The 25,115-nt window shown below is 34.2% G+C and overlaps 2 protein-coding genes across 5 annotated transcripts in view; one reads left to right on the top strand and one right to left on the bottom strand.

Moving 5' to 3' along the window:
* The first annotated feature begins 16,011 nt into the window (after positions 1 to 16,011).
* Positions 16,012 to 21,405, top strand: LOC140149098 (uncharacterized). The gene is made up of 4 exons (XM_072171265.1): positions 16,012 to 16,325; positions 19,406 to 19,558; positions 19,984 to 20,195; positions 20,628 to 21,405. The coding sequence occupies exons 2-4, from the start codon at positions 19,516 to 19,518 to the stop codon at positions 20,703 to 20,705; spliced, it is 333 nt and encodes a 110-aa protein (XP_072027366.1). The 5' UTR covers positions 16,012 to 16,325; positions 19,406 to 19,515; the 3' UTR covers positions 20,706 to 21,405.
* A 2,342-nt stretch (positions 21,406 to 23,747) lies between these two features.
* Positions 23,748 to 25,115, bottom strand: part of LOC140149092 (inositol monophosphatase 1-like) — a 9,841-nt gene continuing 8,473 nt past the window's right edge. For all 4 annotated transcript variants that reach the window (XM_072171259.1, XM_072171258.1, XM_072171257.1 and 1 more), the window contains 2 exons: positions 24,817 to 24,971; positions 23,748 to 23,870 (listed from right to left, as the gene is read on the bottom strand). In XM_072171259.1, the coding sequence (XP_072027360.1) occupies positions 23,773 to 23,870; positions 24,817 to 24,971 (253 nt within the window). In that variant the 3' untranslated portion in view covers positions 23,748 to 23,772. The remainder of the gene's footprint in view (positions 23,871 to 24,816; positions 24,972 to 25,115) is intronic.

Raw genomic sequence — 25,115 nt, forward strand, 5'->3', positions numbered from 1 at the left:
ACGCTGGTTAACAATAAGCAGACTATTGTCTCATTTCGTAAACAAAAGCCCACCAGTATTGTTACCTTGCGTTCGCTTTATAATCGTACACCCAACTGAAACTATAATACCAGCTCATTGCTCATTGCACAGGTAAAACAGAAACATGTGTAGTGTGGATTTAACCAGAGAAGATCTGATTTAATCAGTTGAGCTGTTTTCAATGAGTGTTATCTTGGTTTAATAGTTTTAATGGGGTTTAAGTCCTGCAAAGGTCGTGGTAAATTCTACTGTAGACATGACTGCATCATGTGACATGTCTTTACAAAAACACTGAGGGCGAGTTTCCCGACAGGAGTCTTAGTAAGCCTTAGTCTCAAGGTGGCCTTGAGGCTACTAAGCCTAGCCCGCTCGATCTCGAAGCCCGAGTCTTAACTCTTGCCGGATTTCTTCAACGCAAATTCAACCTAGTCTTAGTGGCCTTGCAGGCTTAACGCTTGACAACCTCGTCCCTTTCTACCAGCGACTTAATTGTATAGGCTATTGGAGGTAGGTGTGCATAAGCTGTGGTCCTCGCGGTTTACCGTACTAACAAGGTTGCCGTCTCATTATCGCAATGTGCTCGGCGCAAAGACTAGCCCAGACCCGAGCAATATTGTGTCGAATGTTTGTCAAATGTAAAACATTATTTAATGATATTTTGGTGCAAAAACATAAACATAACCAAACATTATTTGACAACCAACGTGCTATCTACTGCTGATATTTTCAGTAGTCTTCTCAGATCTCACATGAAGTTATCTGTTGGTACAATAATTATTTACAATTATTTAAGTAGAAGATATAGCAATATTATATGCATCTTATCCGTAAATTCAGTTTTAATAATGCATGCATTATTGTTTCGTGTTAAATATTTACTATATCTTTACCAATTTTGTCATTCTTCTATTATATTAAATTGATGTCCAATCTGGTATAATATAGGCACTCCAAAATAATATTGTAATACTTATGAAAAGGTCAGATACGAGTATCAAACTAAAGGCTTGGATAGGGACAGGTGGAATCATATAGGTCTTCATGATGATAATGATTTTTAAAAAATCAACTAACTCAAATGAACACTAAAATAAACTGCTAAAATGTTCAACCAAATCGAACAATTACTTACTCACGGTGGCGTAACTAGAAATTTTCATTTGGGGGTGGGAGGGGGAAAGCGGGGCAAACATAATAAATGAGGGGCAGGTATCGTTCATGCTGTTTGGGTTTGTAAGCGCGTCAACCCTCGCACTGGGCCACACGGGTGGGGTGGGTCTGAGGAGTTATGAGATCTGCTTGGAATGTGTCCCCGGAACATTGGCGTAGATTTCTTTTTGACATGGGGAGGGGGGGGATTGGAAAAAAGTTTATGGTAAAAATGCCATATTTAAGCTATTAAAGCTGGTGACATATAAGCCAATGGTACAAAAATGGAATAAATGCAATTTATTTAACCTTAAAAATTGAGTTTATAAGGTTAAAATGACCAAATATGAGGTTAATTAATAACTCTCAGAAGTAGGCCTAATTTACCTTTTCATTGGGGGGACAAGCAGGGGCAAGAGCTCCCCGCTCCCACCCCCCTAATTACGCCACTAGGCCTACGTTAATTGAAAGACCGTCAAAAGTATGAAAGAAAAACTTTACGTTACAATTTAAACAATTTGTAAATTGAAATAGACCAAGGCTTACGACCTAAGAGTAAGAGTGCCACATGTAAAAAGTAAATAAAAAGTTATTATATTCGCAATATTTTTTTACATTTGGCACTTATTTATTTATTTATTTATTTATTTATTTATTTATTTATCTATTTATTTATTTATTTATTTATTTGCTTGAAAATAAAAATTTTACTGGATTTTTCAAATTGATAAAATAATTGATCAAAAACGAATGAGCGCGACCTACTGAAAAAATAACTCCGTCTAATCCGTCTAATCGACTGAAAACCTAAGCCTAATCCGTCTAATCGACTGCCCGGTAATAATATAATTCAAGGAAATCCCGCCTATTTTTCAGGCGCACCACTGCAACGGCAGTGTATTTCGACAATTCACGCGTCACTGCAACGGCAGTGTAATTTTTCGAATTTTCATATGTATAATCTATATCACCATTTCACAAACACAACAAATCTATTACTATCACTGTACAGACAACTACTACTGCCCTGGAACCTAGGGAAGGGGTACAGATACCAGAACCGGGGGATGATCCCCTACTCTTTCCGAATAGCTCTGACACTTTTACGTGCACAGGGATGATCGAGAGCCCTCCTGTACACGGGACCAACGGCTTTACGTGACTTCCGAACCACGGACGAAGCACATACACTACCTATATCTGCACGTGATAAGCAGTGTATGGGGCGAGAAGAAATTCTTCAATTAAATTCTGAGATTAAATTTCTGAACTGAATTGAAGGATTCCTGACCATATAGGAACTTTTGGGAGGGAAGAGAATTTTCACCTAAGGCAAGCCCAAGGCTCGAACCCTCGTCGATCGTAACTCCCGGCCGGCAGCGCAACGCCTTAACCACTCGGCCATCTCGCCCTACAATTGAGCGCCATTCTTCAAAAGATTTCATAATAACTTCGGGTGAAACAATGGCTTGAAAGAACTTCTTTTGAAGTAGTTCTTTTCATTGTCTCACCCGAAAATATTAAATTTATTATGAAATCTTTTGAAGAATGGTGGTCAATAACCGGGCAGTCGTTTTTAGCCGGATTAGGCTTAGGTTTTCAGTCGATTAGACGGATTAGACTTAGAGTTATTTTTATCAAATTGAAAAATCCAGTAAAACTTTTCAAGCAAAAAATAAATAATTAATTAATTAAGTAGTTAATTAATTAATTAATTAATTGTTTGTTTGTTTGTTTGTTTGTTTGTTGATTGATTGATTGATTGATTGATTGATTGATTGATTGATTGATTGATTGATTGATTGATTGATTGATTGATTGATTGGTTGGTTGGTTGGATGGTTGGTTGGTTAGTTTTTGTTTTGTTTTTTTTTTGCTTGAAAATAAAAGTTTTACTGGATTAAAAAAAAAAGTTTAACACTTCCTATCCCTCCTATTTTCAGTAATAGAAAAATAAGAAAATATTCTGTTGTAGGCCTACCTGTTGAAAATATGTGGAAATGAAACAGACATTTTAAGTTGAAGTTGCTTCTTCGAGACAGCGAAGTTGAAGTCGAATCCTAACTGCAGCATCCTGTTTATTTTCTTATAATTCTATCTTCATATAGTCAAGAAGTTAAGATCTATCATTAATAATTGCGGGCCCTAAAATAGATGCTGAAATTTAAACTGTGTGTCAAACAATAATTGGTAAATAAGTGTTCTCAAAAAGAAGGATTCGATTACTTAACTGGAAACCAAAAAGTAATACCTTTCCTACAAATTTGTACCGGATTTGAAGATCCTATTCACTTATATTTATATCAAACTTTCAGAAAGCAATTAAAAACATATTTATTTAATCAAACTTGATTTTGATTTCATGCTTCAGGCAGTGAATGTTTTATATACAACTATTTGTATGCTAATTTTGTGTTTATATATTATATTGTTAATGTTTAGGTCATTGATGTTTAATTCCTATGATCTTGTTTGTGATATAGTTGTTTTAGGGGATGACCATGTTACTGGTCTTTTGTCTTTTATTTTGTTTCATTCTTGTATTTTTATATACTTGTTGTTTACTGTTGTTGATGTTGATGATGTGAAAAAAAAAATTTATCTTATTCATTTTGCTCTCGTGTCAATATATTTAATTTTCCTGAAAACTTATTTTCCTCTACATAAAAGGAGAATATCTTAAGGTTGATAAATTTGATAATATCAAAACATTCCTAGCAGGATGATCATGATGATAAGACCTTCAATTCAATAGCGCCTAATTATTTTCAAGTAGTTCTTTTAAGCCATTGTTTCAGCCGAATATATTGAAATCGATGCTATTCAGCGGTATCTTTTGAAGTATGGACCGGTCAATTACCCCGGTCAATTACCCGGCAGTCGATTAGACGGATTACGCTGAGAAGATAGAGGATTAGCCCTGCGATGGGCGAAGATTTTCATTGGTCGGCGAATCTGAAAAGGAGTCACACATTATGTAAATAAATGCTGGTGTTATTTGATTGGTGGATTTATCGATTGCGTCACTACCTTTGAACTTAACGTGATAAGAAACATTTATTCTTGTCACTTTGCATTTGCATCTCATTCAGTTCACCACTTTAAAAAATATTTGGCTTCTATATAATTTTGAAAATCGCAATTATCGCATTCTACATATCATCGTCTAATTAACTACGGTAGTTTACTAAATTGCATCGTTATCATGGATTTTGCCATTGCTGACCGTTACGATATCTCCTACGATCTGGTGTGGTTCAACAGAAAAGCTTTTGAAACTGACTTCAACTCATCTTCATTCGTCATGGAAAGCAAAACAACAGATGATGTTTGGCTAGGCAAGGAAGAGCTGCGATTAGAAAGAAACCGTAAGTATCTTTTCACTTTATGAGATGCATAATTATTTCAAATTTTTTGGATTGGCAGGTCATTTCATTGATGACGGAAACATTAAATGAATACCTATTGTTTGTGATAGTTGTTTTAGGGGATGACCACTTCTGGCCTTTTAATCATCTCCACTTCTCATTTTGTTTTGTTTCTTTCGTGTATCATTTATATACTTATATTTTTTGCTTGTTGTTGACGATGTGGTAAAAAATAGAATAAAGACTTATCTTATTCATTTTTCTCTCGTGCCAATATATAATTTCCCCGAAAAGTTATTTTCTTAGGAGAACATCTTGAAGTTGATAAATTTGATGATATCAAAACATTCTTAGCAGGATGATCATGATGATATGATAGCACCTTCAATTCAATAATAAAAAAAAGGTTCAAATTGTGGTCTTGATATCTAATGAAAATAATTCGCAGGAAAAGGTAGCTTTAACATTTATGTTCCATTTACTTTTGCAGATCTTCATCACGACCAAGGGAATTCTCCGTCACCAAGTTTATGCACACCCATGACGTCATCTGAATCGACATCATCTCCAGATGAAGACGAAGAGCAGCTCATCTTTGACATGGATGTAGACGATTTCCTGTCCGTCTTTACTCCTGGGCCTTGTAAGTGTTGATTCTCTTGTTTTCATTTTAAAAGTGACTTTTCTATTTCAACCATTTCAACCGTGTAACAGAACTTTCAGAACAAAACAACAAAATGAAAAAGACGAAGTTGATTTTGTCTCTAGCGAGATGTCGTGCTGTTTAATACTCTATTCGATACAATGAAGCCGTTGAGTGCTATGGTATATTTTCCGATAGAAAACGTTCAAATGTCGGGTTATATAATTTCTAACGTTTTAATAACACTCAAAACATTTTTGGAAACTTGATTATTCAATATTTTGCAAAAATGTTTGCCAAAATATTTTACAATAACAGTTTTACGTTAATAATTATTGTTCTATCTGTGTTTGCTCTATTTCAGACAAATTTATCACTCTCCCTCCCATTATCTCTCCATTGCCGACAACGCCTGCCTTCTCCTTCCAGCCTCATCAAGTGATTGGTCCATCGACGTCGCCAACCCTCTGCAGCAGAATTCCGTCGACGTCTACCGATGGAGGTTACGGCAGTGACGAAGATTTTGTCAACCAACTTGATGATGGCACCCCAACAAGTAGGCCTACGCCAAACAAGGTGAGTTCATAAACATTATTTAGATGATATTAAACATGTTAAAGTGCAAGAATATTGTATGCATGTGTTGTCATCGTTTCTGTTGATGTACAATGGAGTAGTCTATTAAGTATTATTGTATGATTTTCTTAATAAAAGTGGCATTTTGCATTCGAACAATACAAAAGTTAAACTGTGATATTTGAATTCTTCGTCAAGCCCGCTTCAATATAACCTCAACAAATTTCACCGGAGCTGAGGTCAATACTATTCACGGGCTATCATGATTCGACCAATGCACAACAGCTAACTACTCTAACTGTCAAACTAAAGAATGCCCTAAATGATTACAAACAGAATGACGTATATATATTAAATTAAGCAAACGAAACTGTCTGAATAATTATTGTTCTACAATTATGTTAACATTGTGTTCTTTATCCTTTTCTTTTTTCCAGACTTGCTATTCTCACAGGCCACTCCGTAGCAGACCTTCCTGTGCCAGGCAGCTATTTCCAGAACCACACGATAATTATTGAGCATGATAAGACTGAACTCATAACAATAAATAAGTGCAATTAATGTAATTAATAGGGAGGACTCTAAAACAAAGGCGGATCAATAAGATCAAAACATATTGGTTGAAGCAGATTTCCATTAATAATCTTCACAGGACTTCTCCTCAAATACTACACAACTTATACGACACGTGTGACGGACACTTACAAAAGGGAAAGGGGAATATTATAATATTGAATTGAAAAAAGTACATAACTACGGAAGCTTATTAGTGCCACGTGTAAAAAATAAATAAAAAGTTATTATGTATTTTTTACATTTGGCACTAACACGCTTCCGTACATAACAAACAATGGTCAGAGGCAAATATATTTTGAGTGGATTCGTGTAAATCATTTTGCTGTAACCGTGTTATCGCATTCTTTGTTGTTTGAATGCTATATTTTTCTATAATTTTGTTGATAAACGAATGTTGTATTTTTCTATAAAGTTATTGAAATAAAATACCAAATAAAACAATTTTCTGTTATAGTATGGCTAACCAAGCGAATTTGTGGTTTTAAACTTGTTTAAAACTAAGTTGACATTTCTTGTTCTTTATACAATACCATAAACTCGGTCCTTTTTAATTCGGCTCATGCTAAATCAATGATTTGTTTTCGTATTATTTTAGTAGGTTCCAAATGCTATCATCAGTAGATAACAAAATATTTTCAACCTTTTTAATTTCTTTGTATTTTATAAATAAATACTATCTTGAGTAGATAGCGAAAAAACATCTGTTAACCCACTCGTGCATAGCACGCTTACGGCCTGCATCCTTTTCTCATGTTCAGAAAGTATTTTGGAATCATGGTTTTTCGCTATATTCTAAAGATAGCATTGCGAGCCTAATAAAACAATACAGAAAATATTTCAAATATTTAGAAGAACGGGTGTTAGGAAAGTTTATTTTGATGTCAACTTAGTTTTCTATTGGACCCATTGTTTTTCGTACTGAGAAATGTCCACATTCGTATAACCAAAGTGCCTTAGTCATTACATGTTTCTCATTTGCAATTTTGATTTTCTAAGTAATAAACACATAATTAATTAAAAAAAATGTCCAGCTGCATTCTTCATTAAATTGTGGAATACATCAAAAGAGATGAATTCCATAAGTTAATGAAGAATGCGGCTGGAAATTTGATTAGTTATGGGTTTATTACTCAGAAAATCAAAATTGCAAAATGTATTAATGACTTAGGCAGTTTTGTTATGAGGGTGACGATATTTATTTATTTATTTATTTATTTATTTGCTTGAAAATAACAATTTTACTGGATTTTTCAAATTGATAAAATAATTGATCAAAAACGAATAAACGCAACCTACTGAAAAAATAACTCCATCTAATCGACTGAAAACCTAAGCCTAATCCGTCTAATCGACTGCCCAGTTATTGACCGCCATTCTTCAAAAGATTTCATAACAACTTCGGGTGAAACAATGGCTTGAAAGAACTTCTTTTGAAGTAGGTCTTTCAAGAAATTGTCTCACCCGAAAATATGAAATTTATTATGAAATCTTTTGAAGAATGGCGGTCAATAACCGGGCAGTCGTTTTTAGCCGGATTAGGCTTAGGTTTTCAGTCGATTAGACGGATTACACTTAGTTATTTTTCTCATTCGTTTTTGATCAATTATTTTATCAATTTGAAAAATCCAGTAAAACTTTTCAAGCAAAAAATAATTAATTAATTAATTAATTAATTAATTAATTAATTAATTAATTATTAATTATTTGTTTATTGATTGATTGATTGATTGATTGATTGATTGTTTGTTTGTTTTATTTTTTTGCTTGAAAAATAAAAGTTTTACTGGATTTTAAAAAATAAGGTTAACTGGATTGATGAATTAAATAAAAAACACTTCCTATCCCTCCTATTTTCAGTAATAGAAAAATAAGAAAATATTCTGTTATAGGCCTACCTGTTGAAAATATGTGGAAATGAAACTGATATTTTAAGTTGAAGTTGCTTCTTCGAGACAGCGAAGTTGAAGTCGGATCCTAACTGCAGCATTCTGTTTATTTTCTTATAATTCTATCTTCATATAGTCAAGAAGTTAAGATCTATCATTAATAATTGCGGTCCCTAAAATAGATGCTGAAATTTAAACTGTGTGTCAAACAATAATTTGTTAATAAGTGTTCTCAAAAAGAAGGATTCGATTACTTAACTGGAAACTAAAGAGTAATACCTTTACTACAAATTTGTACCGGATTTGAAGATCCTATTCACTTATATTTATATCAAACTTTCAGAAAGCAATTAAAGACCCGGGGTACTCCAACTTTGGAGGTGACGCGTATGTAGGGCTGTTAAGACCCCCTTTTTCAGCATCGCTGTCACCCAAAGACCCCATATTTTTTTACGAACAGATGCTCTGTCACCCGAAGACCCCGTATTTTTCCATTTGATCTGTCACCCAAAGACCCTTACAGGTTCAATTTGAGCAGCAATTTTCATTTATCACTGATTTTGTTACTTATTTTGAAAAAGTCATTTAGAACTAAAAATTCGATTTTTGAGGTTTCTGTGGCGCTATTTCGGCTCTCACCTAAAGATTCCATTTAAAAAGGTCATGTTCTCACCCAATGACCCCATATTTTTTTACATTTTGTTCTCACCGAATGCCAAAAATCATGCTCTCACCCAATGACCCCATATTTTTTACATTTTGCTCTCACCGAATGCCCCTTAGTGCGGAGTGCCAGCCCTACACCTATATCCATTTCATATTGAAGTGCCCCCCGGGTTAAAGACATATTTATTTAATCGGTTTGATTTCATGCTTCAGGCAGTGAATGTTTTATATACAACTATTTGTATGCTAATTTTGTGTTTATATATTATATTGTTAATGTTTAGGTCAGTTCAGTTCAGTTCAGTTTTATTTTATTCAGGTCATTTCATCATATTCATTGATGTTTAATTCCTATCTCTCCTTACCAATCTGGTTTTCGCCCTTCACATTCTACTTCAACTTCGCTTGCCTTAATAACTGAAGATTGGTTTGACAATATAAATGATGGTAATGTTATTGGTGTATCAATGATTGATTTAAAAAAGGCATTTGATACTGTAAACCATGCCATTTTGATCAAAAAATTGCAGTGTTATGAAATCAGCAAATACAGTATTGATTGGTTCAGTAGTTATCTTTCAAACAGAACCCAAGCTACATCTGTTAATGGTTCTCTTTCTGATTTTGATCTTATTAGTTACGGAGTGCCTCAAGGTTCAATACTTGGACCTCTCCTTTTTATTGTTTTCATTAATGATTTACCAAACTGTCTTAAATTTACTAAGATCAGCATGTATGCTGATGATACCATTATTTACTGTGCTGGCAAAAACCCAGCTGATATTGTACATAACCTTAATAATGACCTTTCTTCAATGAAACAGTGGCTTGACAATAATAAGCTAAGTTTGAATGTAAATAAGACTAAATTTATTATGCTTGGAACACCACAAAGATTGGCTAAAATTAATGATGATGTTTTGAATGTTCATATTAATGGTGATATTATTGAAAGAGTTTTCTCTTGCACCCACTTGGGTGTAATAATTGATAGTAATTTAAATTGGCATGATCATATTGATTATTTGTTGAAGAAGTCTGCCAGGAGTATTTCTATGATTAGGAGGGCTAAGTCATTAGTTCCCATGAGTGCTCTCAAGCTTATATACAACTCTATTGTTGCACCACATTTCAATTATTGTGATATAATTTGGGGTAATTGTACCAAAACAGATTCAATTAAGTTGCAACGAATGCAAGCAAGAGCTGCTAGATATATTTGCAATGTTCCTTGGGACACATCAGGGTCTAAAGTTCTTAATCAACTCAGCTGGTTGACACTTGCTGAAATAAGAAACATCCATTTGGCAGAGTTCATGTTCAGGGTTACAAACAACATACTTCCTGATAATATTTGCATGTTATTTGAGAAAAAGGAATATAATTATAATCTCAGGCGTAATCCAAATAATGTTGATGTTCCTTTTCCTTCAAATAACTTTAAGAAACGCAGTCTTTCGTACAGGGGTGCTCATCTATGGAACGATCTCTCAGCTGAAGCACAGTTGTGCGATAGATCTGCTGCGTTCAGGAGATTGCTTTACTGTAATTATGAATTGAACTTTGCCTAAATGTTTGCTTTTGGTTACCGTATTATTTTGTCAATTGTACTTGCTTTGTATGTTTAATTTATATTTTATCACTTTGTCATATATAGTTTTTATACTTGTTTTGTATTTCCATTTACTTTTAATATCCTTGATTAATGATGTAATGAAACATGTATATTTATGTAGCAACACGGCCCCAGGGAAGACCAGCTCAAGGGCTGATCTGGGCTTTTCCGTGTATCAATAAAATTGAAATGAAATGAAATGAAATATGATCTTGTTTGTGATATAGTTGTTTTAGGGGATGACCATCTCCATGTTACTGGTCTTTTGTCTTTTATTTTGTTTCATTCTTGTATTTTTATATACTTGTTGTTTACTGTTGTTGATGTTGATGATTCATTTTGCTCTCGTGTCAATATATTTAATTTTCCTGAAAACTTACTTTCCTCTACATAAATGGAGAATATCTTAAGGTTGATAAATTTGATAATATCAAAACATTCCTAGCAGGATGATCATGATGATAAGACCTTCAATTCAATAGCGCCTAATTATTTTCAAGTAGTTCTTTTAAGCCATTGTTTCAGCCGAACATATCTATATTTATATTGAAATCGATGCTATTCAGCGGTATCTTTTAAAGTATGGACCGGTCAATTACACGGCAGTCGATAGACGGATTACGCTGAGAAGATAGAGGATTAGCCCTACGATGGGCGAAGATTTTCATTGGTCGGCGAATCTGAAAAGGAGTCACACATTATGTAAATTAATGCTGGTGTTATTTGATTGGTGGATTTATCGATTGCGTCACTACCTTTGAACTTAACGTGATAAGAAACATTTATTCTTGTCACTTTGCATTTGCATCTCATTCAGTTCACCACTTTAAAAAATATTTGGCTTCTATATAATTTGAAAATCGCAATTATCGCATTCTACATATCATCGTCTAATTAACTACGGTAGTTTACTAAATTGCATCGTTATCATGGATTTTGCCATTGCTGACCGTTACGATATCTCCTACGATCTGGTGTGGTTCAACAGACAAGCTTTTGAAACTGACTTCAACTCATCTTCATTCGTCATGGAGAGCAAAACAACAGTTATTTTCTTAGGAGAACATCTTGAAGTTGATAAATTTGATGATATCAATACATTCTTAGCAGGATGATAATGATGATAGCACCTTCAATTCAATAATAAAAAAAGGTTCAAATTGTGGTCTTGATATCTAATGAAAATAATTCGCAGGAAAAGGTATAGCTTTAACATTTATGTTCCATTTACTTTTGCATATCTTCATCACGACCAAGGGAATTCTCCGTCACCAAGTTTATGTACACCCATGACATCATCTGACTCGACATCATCTCCAGATGAAGACGAAGAGCAGCTCATCTTTGACATGGATGTAGACGATTTCCTGTCCGTCTTTACTCCTGGGCCTTGTAAGTGTTGATTCTCTTGTTTTCATTTTAAAAGTGACTTTTCTTTTTCAACCATTTCAACCGTGTAACAGAACTTTCAGAACAAAACAACAAAATGAAAAAGACGAAGTTGATTTTGTCTCTAGCGAGATGTCGTGCTGTTTAATACTCTATTCGATACAATGAAGCCGTTGAGTGCTATGGTATATTTTCCGATAGAAAACGTTCAAATGTCGGGTTATATAATTTCTAACGTTTTAATAATACTCAAAACATTTTTGGAAACTTGATTATTCAGTATTTTGCAAAAATGTTTGCCAAAATATTTTACAATAACAGTTTTATGTATAAAGCGTTAATAATTATTGTTCTATCTGTGTTTGCTCTATTTCAGACAAATTTATCACTCTCCCTCCCATTATCTCTCCATTGCCAACAACGCCCGCCTTCTCCTTCCAGCCTCATCAAGTGATTGGTCCATCGACGTCGCCAACCCTCTGCAGCAGAATTCCGTCGACGTCTACCGATGGAGGTTACGGCAGTGACGAAGATTTTGACAACCAACTTGATGATGGCACTCGAACAAGTAGGCCTACGCCATACAAGGTGAGTTCATAAACATTATTTAGATGATATAAAACATGTTAAAGTGCAAGAATATTGTATGCATGTGTTGTCATCGTTTCTGTTGATGTACAATGGAGTAGTCTATTAAGTATTATTATATGATTTTCTTAATAAAAGTGGCATTTTGCATTCGAACAATACAAAAGTTAAACTGTGATATTTGAATTCTTCGTCAAGCCCGCTTCAATATAACCTCAACAAATTTCACCGGAGCTGAGGTCAATACTATTCACGGGCTATCATGATTCGACCAATGCACAACAGCTAACTACTCTAACTGTCAAACTAAAGAATGCCCTAAATGATTACAAACAGAATGACGTATATATTAAATTAAGCAAACGAAACTGTCTGAATAATTATTGTTCTACAATTATGTTAACATTGTGTTCTTTATCCTTTTCTTTTTTCCAGACTTGGTATCCTCAGAGGCCACTCCGTAGCAGACCTTCCTGTGCCAGGCAGCTATTTCCAGAATCACAGGATAACTGATCATGATAAGACTGAACTCATAATAATAAATAAGTGCAATTAATGTAATTAATATAGCGAGGACTCTAAAACAAATGCGGATCAATAAGATTAAAACATATTGGTTGAAGCAGATTTCCATTAAAAATCTTCACAGGACTTCTCCTCAAATACTACACAACTTCTACGACACGTGTTACGGACACTTACAAAAGGGAAAAAGGAATATTATAATATTGAATTGAAAAAAGTACATAACTATACGGAAGCTTATTAGTGCCACGTGTAAAAATAAATAAAAAGGTTTTTTTTTTTTTTTTACATTTGGCACTAACACGCTTCCGTACATAACAAACAATGGTCAGAGGCAAATATATTTTGAGTGGATTCGTGCAAATCATTTTGCTGTAACCGTGTTACCGCATTCTTTGTTGTTTGAATGCTATATTTTTCTATAATTTTGTTGATAAATGAATGTTGTATTTTTCTATAAAGTTGTTGAAATAAAATACCAAATAAAACAATTTTCTGTTATAGTATGGCTAACCAAGCGAATTTGTGGTTTTAAACTTGTTTAAAACTAAGTTGACATTTCTTGTTCTTTATACAATACCATAAACTCGGTCCTTTTTAATTCGGCTCATGCTAAATCAATGATTTTTTTCGTATTATTTTAGCAGGTTCCAAATGCTATCATCAGTAGATAACAAAATATTTTCAACCTTTTTAATTTCTTTGTATTTTATAAATAAATACTATCTTGAGTAGATAGCGAAAACAACATCTGTTAACCCACTTGTGCATAGCACGCTTACGGCCTGCATCCTTTTCTCATGTTCAGAAAGTATTTTGGAATCATTTTTTTTCGCTATATTCTAAAGATAGCATTGCAAGCCTAATAAAACAATACAGAAAATATTTCAAATATTTAGAAGAACGGGTGTTAGGAAAGTTTATTTTGATGTCAACATAGTTTTCTATTGGACCCATTGTTTTTCGTACTGAGAAATGTCCACATTCATATAACCAAAGTGCCTTAGTCATTATTACATGTTTCTCATTTGCAATTTTGATTTTCTGAGTAATAAACACATAATTAATTTTAAAAAAATGTCCAGCTGCATTCTTCATTAAATTGTGGAATACATCAAAAGAGATGAATTCCATAAGTTAATGAAGAATGCGGCTGGAAATTTGATTAGTTATGGGTTTATTACTCAGAAAATCAAAATTGCAAAATGTATTAATGACTTAGGCAGTTTTGTTATGAGGGTGACGATATTTATTTATTCATTTATTTATTTATTTGCTTGAAAATAACAATTTTACTGGATTTTTCAAATTGATAAAATAATTGATCAAAAACGAATGAGCGCAACCTACTGAAAAAATAACTCCGTCTAATCCGTCTAATCGACTGAAAACCTAAGCCTAATCCGTCTAATCGACTGCCCGGTTATTGACCGCCATTCTTCAAAAGATTTCATAACAACTTCGGGTGAAACAATGGCTTGAAAGAACTTCTTTTGAAGTAGGTCTGTAAAGCCATTGTCTCACCCGAAAATATGAAATTTATTATGAAATCTTTTGAAGAATGGCGGTCAATAACCGGGCAGTCGTTTTTAGCCGGATTAGGCTTAGGATTTCAGTCGATTAGACGGATTAGACTTAGAGTTATTTTTCTCATTCGTTTTTGATCAATTATTTTATCAATTTGAAAAATCCAGTAAAACTTTTCAAGCAAAAAATAAATTAATTAATTAATAAATAAACAAATAAGTAATTTGGTTTGTTGATTGATTGATTGATTGATTGTTTGTTTGTTTGTTTGTTTTATTTTTTTGCTTGAAAATAAAAGTTTTACTGGATTAAAAAAAATAAGGTTAACTGGATTGATTAATTAAATAAAAAACACTTCCTATCCCTCCTATTTTCAGTAATAGAAAAATAAGAACATATTCTGTTGTTGGCCTACCTGTTGAAAATATGTGGAAATGAAACTGATATTTTAAGTTGAAGTTGCTTCTTCGAGACAGCGAAGTTGAAGTCGAATCCTAACTGCAGCATCCTGTTTATTTTCTTATAATTCTATCTTCATATAGTCAAGAAGTTAAGATCTATCATTAATAATTGCGGGCCCTAAAATAGATGCTGAAATTTAAACTGTGTGTCAAACAATAATTGGTAAATAAGTGTTCTCAAAAAGAAGGATTCGATTACTTAACTGGAAACTAATAGTAATACCTTTCCTACAAATTTGTACCGGATTTGAAGATTCTATTCACTTATATTTATATCAAACTTTCAGAAAGCAATTAAAGACATATTTATTTAATCAAACTTGGTTTTGATTTCATGCTTCAGGCAGTGAATGTTTTATATACAACTATTTGTATCCTAATTTTGTGTTTATAGGTCATTTCATCATGTTCATTGATGTTTAATTCCTATGATCTTGTTTGTGATATAGTTGTTATAGGGGATGACCATCTCCATGTTACTGGTCTTTTGTCTTTTATTTTGTTTCATTCTTGTATTTTTACATACTTGTTGTTTACTGTTGATGATGTGAAAAAATAATAAAATATAGACTTATCTTATTCATTTTGCTCTCGTGTCAATATATTTAATTTTCCTGAAAACTTATTTTCCTCTGCATAAAAGAGAACATCTTGAAGTTGGTAAATTAGATGATATCAAAACATTCCTAGCAGGATGATCATGATGATAGCACCTTCAATTCAATAGCGCCTAATTATTTTCAAGTAGTTCTTTTAAGCCATTGTTTCAGCCTAACATATCTGTATTTATATTGAAATCGATGCTATTCAGCGGTATCTTTTGGACCGGTCAATTACCCGGCAGTCGATTAGACGGATTACGCTGAGAAGATAGAGGATTAGCCCTACGATGGGCGAAGATTTTCATTGGTCGGCGAATCTGAAAAGGAGTCACACATTATGTAAATTAATGCTGGTGTTATTTGATTGGTGGATTTATCGATTGCGTCACTACCTTTGAACTTAACGTGATAAGAAACATTTATTCTTGTCACTTTGCATTTGCATCTCATTCAGTTCACCACTTTAAAAAATATTTGGCTTCTATATAATTTTGAAAATCTCAATTATCACATTCTACATATCATCGTCTAATTAACTACGGTAGTTTACTAAATTGCATCGTTATCATGGATTTTGCCATTGCTGACCGTTACGACATCTCCTACGATCTGGTGTGGTTCAACAGACAAGCTTTTGAAACTGACTTCAACTCATCTTCATTCGTCATGGAAAGCAAAACAACAGATGGTGTTTGGCTTGAACCTAAGGAAGAGCTGCAGTTAGAAAGAAATGGTAAGTCTTTTTTTCTGCCTCCGCAGGAGGTAGTATGCTTTGAAATTTACACCTAAAATGCCGCACATTGCGCGGCATGTAGGCCGATTGTACAAATTTATATTCTGACAAGTACTCTAATTTCCGCCCAATATCGAGAGCCCAATAAATATCCCCACCTCTTTGCGCCATACATAAATTCGCCTATCGCCATTTCCGAATGTTCAAAAAGGTAATCACGCTTCCTCAGCATGTGCAATAAATTAGCATTAAAATTTATCTTATTCTATAGGGATTCTAGAAACACCTAGCACGTGGCGCCAATGGTCCGGGCCAATGGTGCGGGTCTATCAAGCTCATGAATTATGCATTAGAACTTTTTTAAACTCATATATTGTATAATTGAAGACCGAATTAAAAAGACTAGCTTGCGTATGCCGTCCTGTCAACCAGACCAAAAATGCCATACTGCGCAGGTCAGCAACCAATCACAGCGCGCCTTTGTCCTGACGTCAGACGCAAACTAGTATTTTTTTTTTAATTCGGTATTTAATTATGGACTGTAGCCTCATCACATCAGCAATATCGTAGAAATAAAGTCGGACAACCGTTATGCTGTGTGTGGCAATGGGAATACACATTAAACAAGGTTTAATTTCATGATTACATGAAACCTGATTATCAATGGAAAAACTTTGGCTGGAGAAGTTGAAGCTGACGTTCATGGCGACACTTTGGATGTGATAATTTGACATCATGGATTGTTTTGTGCAAAATTGGAGGTATTTTTGCGGCGAGTCAGCAGCCCGACTGACATGCAGGCTAGCATGCTAGGCTCGACTAGGCCGCAATCATCGTGTCTACATCATAATATAAATAGTTCATACCCGCTGGACAGCAGGAAGAATGTTTATAACTTACATTTCAATACAATCATGTTACTTTTATCTTGAACTTGGAAGAAACTGATTTCAATAACAATTTCAATATTGCAAACTCATGACCATCAGTGACAGTGACCATACATTACACTAAACAGTGAGTTCCGTGCCGGTTTATGACTAGAAAGTAGAATGGATTATTTATTTCTGTTCATCTTGATATCAACATTTAAATGGTAAGTTCATGAGTTTGACCTCAATGTCAAATCTACATTGTATGTCGCACAATTATGTGTTGTGCATGACTGAGTGCATGATGCTAGCATATGACTAGTCTAGGGCTAGGCCGGGGCTAGCAAACTGATTTCAATAACAATTTCAATATTGCAAACTCATGACCATATACCATCAGTGACCATACATGACACTAAACAGTGAGATCCGTGCCGGTTTATGACTAGAAAGTAGAATGGATTATTTATTTCTGTTCATCTTGATATCAACATTTAAATGGTAAGTTCATGAGTTTGACCTCAATTAAAATACAAAACAGAACCCGTGTCAAATCTACATTGTATGTCGCACAGTTATGTGTAGTACATGACTGAGTGTGATGCTAGCATGACTAGTCTAGGGCTAGACCCGGGGCTAGGAATTTACTAGCCCTTGGCAGTTGGCAGTATATAAAAAACACTCCTCCGACACAGCGCTAGTCCAAAAAAAAAAAACACTCTGCCAGTCCGAAACTGAAAACCACTGCGCTAGTCCGAATTTGCAAAACATGGCGCTATTCCGAATCTGAATTTAGGAAACACTGCGCTAGTCCGATATTCGGACTAGCGCCGTAATTTCAGATTCGGACCAGCGCTGTGATTTTCAGATTCGGACTACCGCTGCAGTTTCGGACTGACGAAGTGTTTTCCAGACTCGGACTAGCGCAGTGTATTTCGGACTAGAGGTGTGTCGGACTGTTAAAGTGTTTTTAGATTCGGACTAGCGGTGTGTCGGACTGTTGCAGTGGTGTTCAAATTTGCTAAATGCATCCATGGGTTTTATATCTTATTTTGTAGCCTATCTGAAAATTTTACTTTGCATAATTCTTGCATATATAATTAGAAAATAAGGCCTACCTGACAACATTGCATAACAAAAATAAAAGAAAGTTGTTGCCAACGACTTGGTTTCGCTCCATTTTGACAGGCCATATTTTGGTAACCGAATATCCGATTAAAATAAAAGTTTCAGTCTTGTATTAGGAGAAAATGGACTCACATATTTTAATCAGACAAAAATCTATATCCAATAGCGGTACCTTAAAAAAGATTAAAGCTAGCATTATAAGTATCTCCTTAACTAATAACAAAAGGTGTCCACTGGTATCTTGGAGGCATTGTCTTTTTTTAAAGACATTTCTTGTTTACTTTATGAAATGCATAATTATTTCAACTTTTTTTTTTGTATCGGCATTCATGGTTAATTTAATTTTTCTGTTTTTGTCGGCGTTGTAAAAAACTGTACAATAATAAAGGAATCGAGCTACATACCGGGCTACATTTTTGTTCGTATACGATAAATATGATTAAAGAGCTTCAACACTACACTATATTTTTCGCTCATCTGGAATGTTTTCACACAAGCGTCTTCAGCAGATGGCGATGCTGTGATTATATCTTGTCTACAGTCGGGATATCTCTCACTATAAATATGGTTTTAATAAATAAATAAATGTTTGATATGTTGTATAAATGTGTTGGTCATTTCATTGATGTTTAATTCCTATGACGGAAACCTTAAATGAATCTTGTTTGTGATAGGCTAGTTGTTTTAGGGGATAACTACTTCTGGCCTCTGGCCCTTTGTGATCATTTCCATGTCTTTCGTGTTTTTTGTATACTTGTATACGGTATTTTGCTCGTTGTTTAATGTTGATGATATGGAAAAAAATAAAATAAAGACCCAGGCTTTTCTTATTCATTTTGCTCTCGTGCCAATATATAATTTTCCTGAAAAGTTATTTTCTATTACATATAAGTAGTAATCTTGAAGTTGATACATGTAAATTTGATATCAAAACATTCTTAACAGGGCGATCATGATGATAGCACCTTCAATTCAATAACCAAAAAAGGTTCAAATTGTGGTCTTGATATCTAATGAAAATAATTATGTAAATTCGATGGAAAGGTAGCTTTAACATTTATGTCCCATTTACTTTTGCAGATCTTCATCACGACTAAGGGAATTCTCCGTCACCAAGTTTATGCACATCCACGACATCATCTGAATCGGCATCATCTCCAGATGAAGACGAAGAGCAGCTCATCTTTGATATGGATGTAGACGATTTCCTGTCCGTCTTTACTCCTGGGCCTTGTAAGTGTTGATTCTCTTGTTTTTATGAACATTTGAGAAGTGACATTTAACTTGGGAAGCATTTCAACAGTGTAACAGAACTTTTCATAACAAAAAAAAGAAGTTGATTTTGTCTTTAGCGAGATTTTGTGGTGTTTAATACTGTATTCGATAAAATGAAGTTAAGTGCTATGGCATATTTTCCGATGACACTGAACTACTGCTGATATCTTTGGTGATGAATCCCAGCAAACACAAAACGTTTTACAGAAACGTTTAAATGTCGGGTAACGTTTTAATAACGTTCAGAAAACATTTTTGGAAACTTGGTTCAAAACATATCAACATAATGTTTGCCAAAATATTTTACAATAACAGTTTTAATCAGTACATTTATGTATAAAGTATTAATTATTGTTATCTGCATGTTGTTTGCTCTATTTCAGACAAATTTATCACTCTACCTCCCATTATCTCTCCATTGCCGACAACGCCTGCCTTCTCCTTCCAGCCTCATCAAGTGATTGGTCCATCGACGTCACCAACCCTCTGCAGCAGAATTCCGTCAACGTCTACCGATGGAGGTTACGGCAGTGACGAAGATTTTGACAACCAACTTGATGATGGCACCCCAACCAGTAGGCCTACGCCAAACAAGGTGAGTTCATAAACATTATTTAGATGATATTAAACATGTTAAAGTGCAGGAATATTGTATGCATGTGTTGTCATCGTTTCTGTTGATGTACAATGGAGTAGTCTATTATTATATGATTTTCTTAATAAATGTGGCATTTTGCATTCGAACAATACAAAAGTTAAACTGTGATATTTGAATTCTTCGTCAAGCCCGCTTTAATAACCTCAACAAATTTCACCGGAGCTGAGGTCAATACTATTCTCGGGCTATCATGATTCGACCAATGCACAACAGCTAACTACTCTAACTGTAAAACTAAAGAATGCCCCCCGAGAATGCCCTAAATGATTACAAACAGAATGACGTATTAATTTAAGCAAACGTAATTGCCTGAATAAATGTTCTACAATTATGTTAACATTGTGTTCTTTATCCTTTTCTTTTTTCCAGACTTGCTATTCTCAGAGGCCACTCCGTAGCAGACCTTCCTGTGCTAGGCAGCTATTTCCAGAACCACACGATAATTGAGCATGATAAGACTGAACTCATAATAATAAATAAGTGCAATTAATGTAATTAATAGCGAGGACTCAAAAACAAGGCGGATCAATAAGATCAAACATACCGGTATTTCCATTAATAATCTTCACATGACTTCTCCTCAAATGCTACACAACTTCTACGACACGTGTGACAGACTTACAAAAGGGAATATTATAACATTGAATTGAAAAAAGTACATAACTACGGAAGCTTATTAGTGCCACGTGTAAAAAATAAATAAAAAGTTATTATATTTTTTTTACATTTGGCACTAACACGCTTCCGTATATAACAAACAATGGGCAGAGGCAAATATATTTTGAGTAAATTCGTGCAAATCATTTTGCTATAACCGTGTTATCGCATTCTTTGTTGTTGAATCTTATATTTTTCTAGTTTTTGTTGATATATGAATGTTGCATTTTTCTATAAAGTTGTTGAAATAAAATACCAAATAAAACAATTTTCTGTTATAGTATGGATAACCAAGTGAATTTGTGGTTTCTTGTTCTTTATACAATACCATAAACTCGGTCCTTTTTAATTCGGCTCATGCTAAATCAATGATTTTTTTCGTATTATTTTAGCAGGTTCCAAATGCTATCATCAGTAGATAACAAAATATTTTCAACCTTTTTAATTTCTTTGTATTTTATAAATAAATATTATCTTGAGTAGATAGCGAAAAAACATCAGTTAACCCACTCGTGCATAGCACGCTAGGGCCTGCATCCTTTTCTCATGTTCAGAAAGTATTTTGGCATCATGGATTTCGCTATATTCTAAAGATAGCATTGCGAGCCTAATAAAATAATACAGAAAATATTTCAAATATTTTGAAGAACGGGTGTTAGGAAAGTTTATTTTGATGTCAACTTAGTTTTCTATTGGACCCATTGTTTTTCGTACTGAGAAATGTCCGCATTCATAATATCGTCACCCTCATAACCAAAGTGTCTAAGTCATTATTAAATGTTTCTCATTTGCAATTTTGTTTTTCTGAGTAATAAACTCATAATTAATATTTAAAAAAATTCCAGCTGCATTCTTCATTAACTTGTGGAATACATCAAAAGAGATGAATTCCATAAGTTAATGAAGAATGCGGCTGGAAATTTGATTAGTTATGGGTTTATTACTCAGAAAATCAAAATTGCAAAATGTATTAATGACAGTTTTGTTATGAGGGTGACGATATTAAAAACTAGAGCGATAACCGCACCATAGCTGAACCATGTGGCTTCGGCAGTATATTGTGGTAGGCCTATACCTACAATTGAAGCATTTTGAAAACTTGACCTTTGACCCCTTTATTGCCCCTTAATGACCTTAAATGAATTTTAAAATATTTGCAACATGTTTAGAATGTCATAAGAATCATTATGCGTTTAAATTTCAGCTCAATCGGAGCATTTTGTAAAACTTGACCTTTGACCCTTTATGACCCCTCAATGACCTTAAATGATTCTTAAAATGTTTTTAAAATGTTTAGCATGTCATAAGGATCATTGCATATAAATTTCAGCTCAATTGGAGCATTTTGAAAAACTTGACCTTTGACCCCTTAATGACCTTAAATGAATTTTACAATATTTGCAACATGTTTAGAATGTCATAAGGATCATTGCGTTTAAATTTCAGCTCAATTGGAGCATTTTGAACAACTTGACCTTTGACCCCTTTATGACCCCTTAATGACCTTAAATGAATTTTACACTATTTGCAACATGTTTAGGATGTCATAAGGATCATTGCATTTAAATTTAAGCTCAATCGGAGCATTTTTGGTTTAAATGACCTTTTTTGACCCCTGTGACCCCTGGATGACCTCTGACGTTTGGAAATATTTTTATTATATTCCTTAGGTTTTCCTCTTTCATATGACACCACTCATGGGGTCATACCTTCGTGGCATTTAGAGATATGTCCATTTCAGACCAAATGGTTAGTTAGTAACATACACACTTATAGGCTGATACCATTTCATGGTTCAGCAATAATGTCATATTTCAAAAGAGAAACATTCATTAGTACAGTCACACTTTTGATATTTTATTTTATTGATTCTCCTTTACATACCGGTACGAGACAAGAACGCTGTACTGGGAAACAAGAGAGTCCCCTAACGCATTATCATAAAATAAACAAATCTTATAACCCTAGATTGCAAGTAATTTACTGACATAATTTATTGGTCTGGTTTAATAGTGTCTCTGCTCACAAAAGCATCTTCACAGTTGGAAAAGTCCATACATTTCAGATTAAACATGACTTATTTTAAAACTAAATGTGTGTTTTCAAAGATGCAATTTATCTTATTCTGAATATTTTTGACATTTATTTGGATCATCTCATTGGAACCTCTACAGTCAAAGTTACAAGCTTATAAATTAAGTCCAATTAAAACTAGAAAGGGTCTCCTGTATCCTGTATCCTGTATGGGAAATCCCGCCTTTTGTTCAGGCGCACCGCTGATATGGTGAGATAACAAGCAGTTTTAATGAAAATATATGCATTGCAGAATTTGGATTGAAGGGCTGGTTTGCATTAATTTCTCCTTATTTTAATTTTGATTTAACCTCGGGGTTTTCAACTGAAGTTTTTATACTTTGGAAATAATTACAACATTATGTAAACATGTTAATAAACAAATACTTAAGGGTCAAAATAAATAAGCAGCATGGGTGCTATCTGGTGACGAATGATAAAGAGGAACATGAATAAACATATATTAGAGAGCATGCCCTCAACAAAGAAGGTGTCATGAAATCACAAATGCGTTTTTAGATAGTGATACACGTCCAATTAACTAAACACAACTTGAGTTGTTGGGCTAAGAGAATGAACACTGCATGCGATCTTTGTGGTAAAAAGGAAACTCTTCAACATGTTTAACTTTTTGGATTCCCTTTTGCCTTTTAAAATGAATTTTACTAAAGCTATATTTTCTTGTACAGTGTTGACTGTTGATTGGTATTTATGCTCCTGCGGAGATGTGGATGACATTCTGTCTACTCCATTCTCTATTTATTATTATAAATTATTATTATGACTATACATATGGATCAGTAATGAGATGAGATATTGATAGCGCCAGTTTCATTGAAGATGCCGCAACAATTCGAGGTGTCTCCAAATTAACCGGACCATCTGCAAAAGAGAAAACAGGCGTTTTTAAGTTATCCCCCAGTGAGGGTAATTTTATAAGTTTCTAATGGGATCCCAAATACCTCCCCCAAGGAAATCATTTCCGTTTCCCCCTAAAGTAATATATCCCTCATTGGGATATGGTATTAGAAATAAGGAGCTGCTATTAGAGCACGAAAGTAAATGTCTTGGCTTTATAGTTTTTACTATCTGCTTTAATTTAGACCAGCCGGAATTGTACCAAATGTCTGTGGTTTCCATTGTTTTTTGGTTTTTTTTATATCTTTTTGCAAAACCCTAAACAATCTTGTACATATTGCACTTTATACAGCAACTTAATGATACTTAAAACACTTTGTGCAAGTTCGGAAAACTTTGTGCAGATTTGGGCACCCGTGTGCAACGTTACTTTGCGTAACTTGCGATTTTGCGCAACATTGGGTAACTTTACGTAACTTTGCAAAATGTTTAGGCATCTTGTTGCAACTTTGCGTAACTATTCAAAATGTTTAGGCAACTTTGCGAAATGTTTAGGCAACTTAATGCAACTTTGGTCATTTTTTGACAATTTTTGACAACTTTGAACAAACTTCCCCTGTGACATGGGGCCTTTTATGAGCGCATATAGTCAGGATTCTTTTGTAAATGGTTCGATCATTTTGTCAAAATATCAGAATACCGTAGTGGTTTATTTTGCAGGTCGGGTTTTTGATACACGCCACTGATCAATTATGTAGGCCCTACTCCTGTTTCGAGGGGGTTACTATAATAGTCTTTATGGTGATTTTGGGACGACCCCTGAAATTCTTCCGATCCCTCAAATGAACACCTCAAGTTGAGGCAATTTTGCCGTTGTAGACCTATCAAATATTTTATATTTCTTATTCACACCCCGAGCAAATAATAGATATAACCTGTAAAGAATGACATGTTACATGGAGTGACTTACTATTAGTTGGGTCTATAGTCACCCCGCCTGCCTCATGTACTATAAGTATTCCTGCTGCTACATCCCATGAATGTAACCCATAGTCATACAGTGCATCAAGGGATCCTGAAGCGATATAAGAAAGGGCAAGAGCGGCAGATCCAACATTTCTCGTTCTACATTGAAAAAAAATTAAAACACCGATGTTTCACGTTATATTATACTTTTTAAGTGCTAGCTATATAGATTCTGAAGCAAATATCGTCTTGGTTTATTTTCTGTAAAGGTTTCAAGTCTGGATCGAGATATAATTGCCTGAA

This window comes from Amphiura filiformis, chromosome 3 (assembly GCF_039555335.1).
Source record: "Amphiura filiformis chromosome 3, Afil_fr2py, whole genome shotgun sequence".
In the NCBI taxonomy this organism is placed as follows: Eukaryota; Metazoa; Echinodermata; class Ophiuroidea; order Amphilepidida; family Amphiuridae; genus Amphiura; species Amphiura filiformis.

Bases quoted from the DNA above. Each gene is read 5' to 3' on its own strand.
- LOC140149098 (XM_072171265.1), top strand. From the start codon at position 19,516: ATGGATGTAGACGATTTCCTGTCCGTCTTTACTCCTGGGCCTT. The intron at 19,559-19,983 runs GTAAGTGTTGAT...GCTCTATTTCAG, and splicing joins CGTCTTTACTCCTGGGCCTT to ACAAATTTATCACTCTACCT. The intron at 20,196-20,627 runs GTGAGTTCATAA...TCTTTTTTCCAG, and splicing joins GTAGGCCTACGCCAAACAAG to ACTTGCTATTCTCAGAGGCC.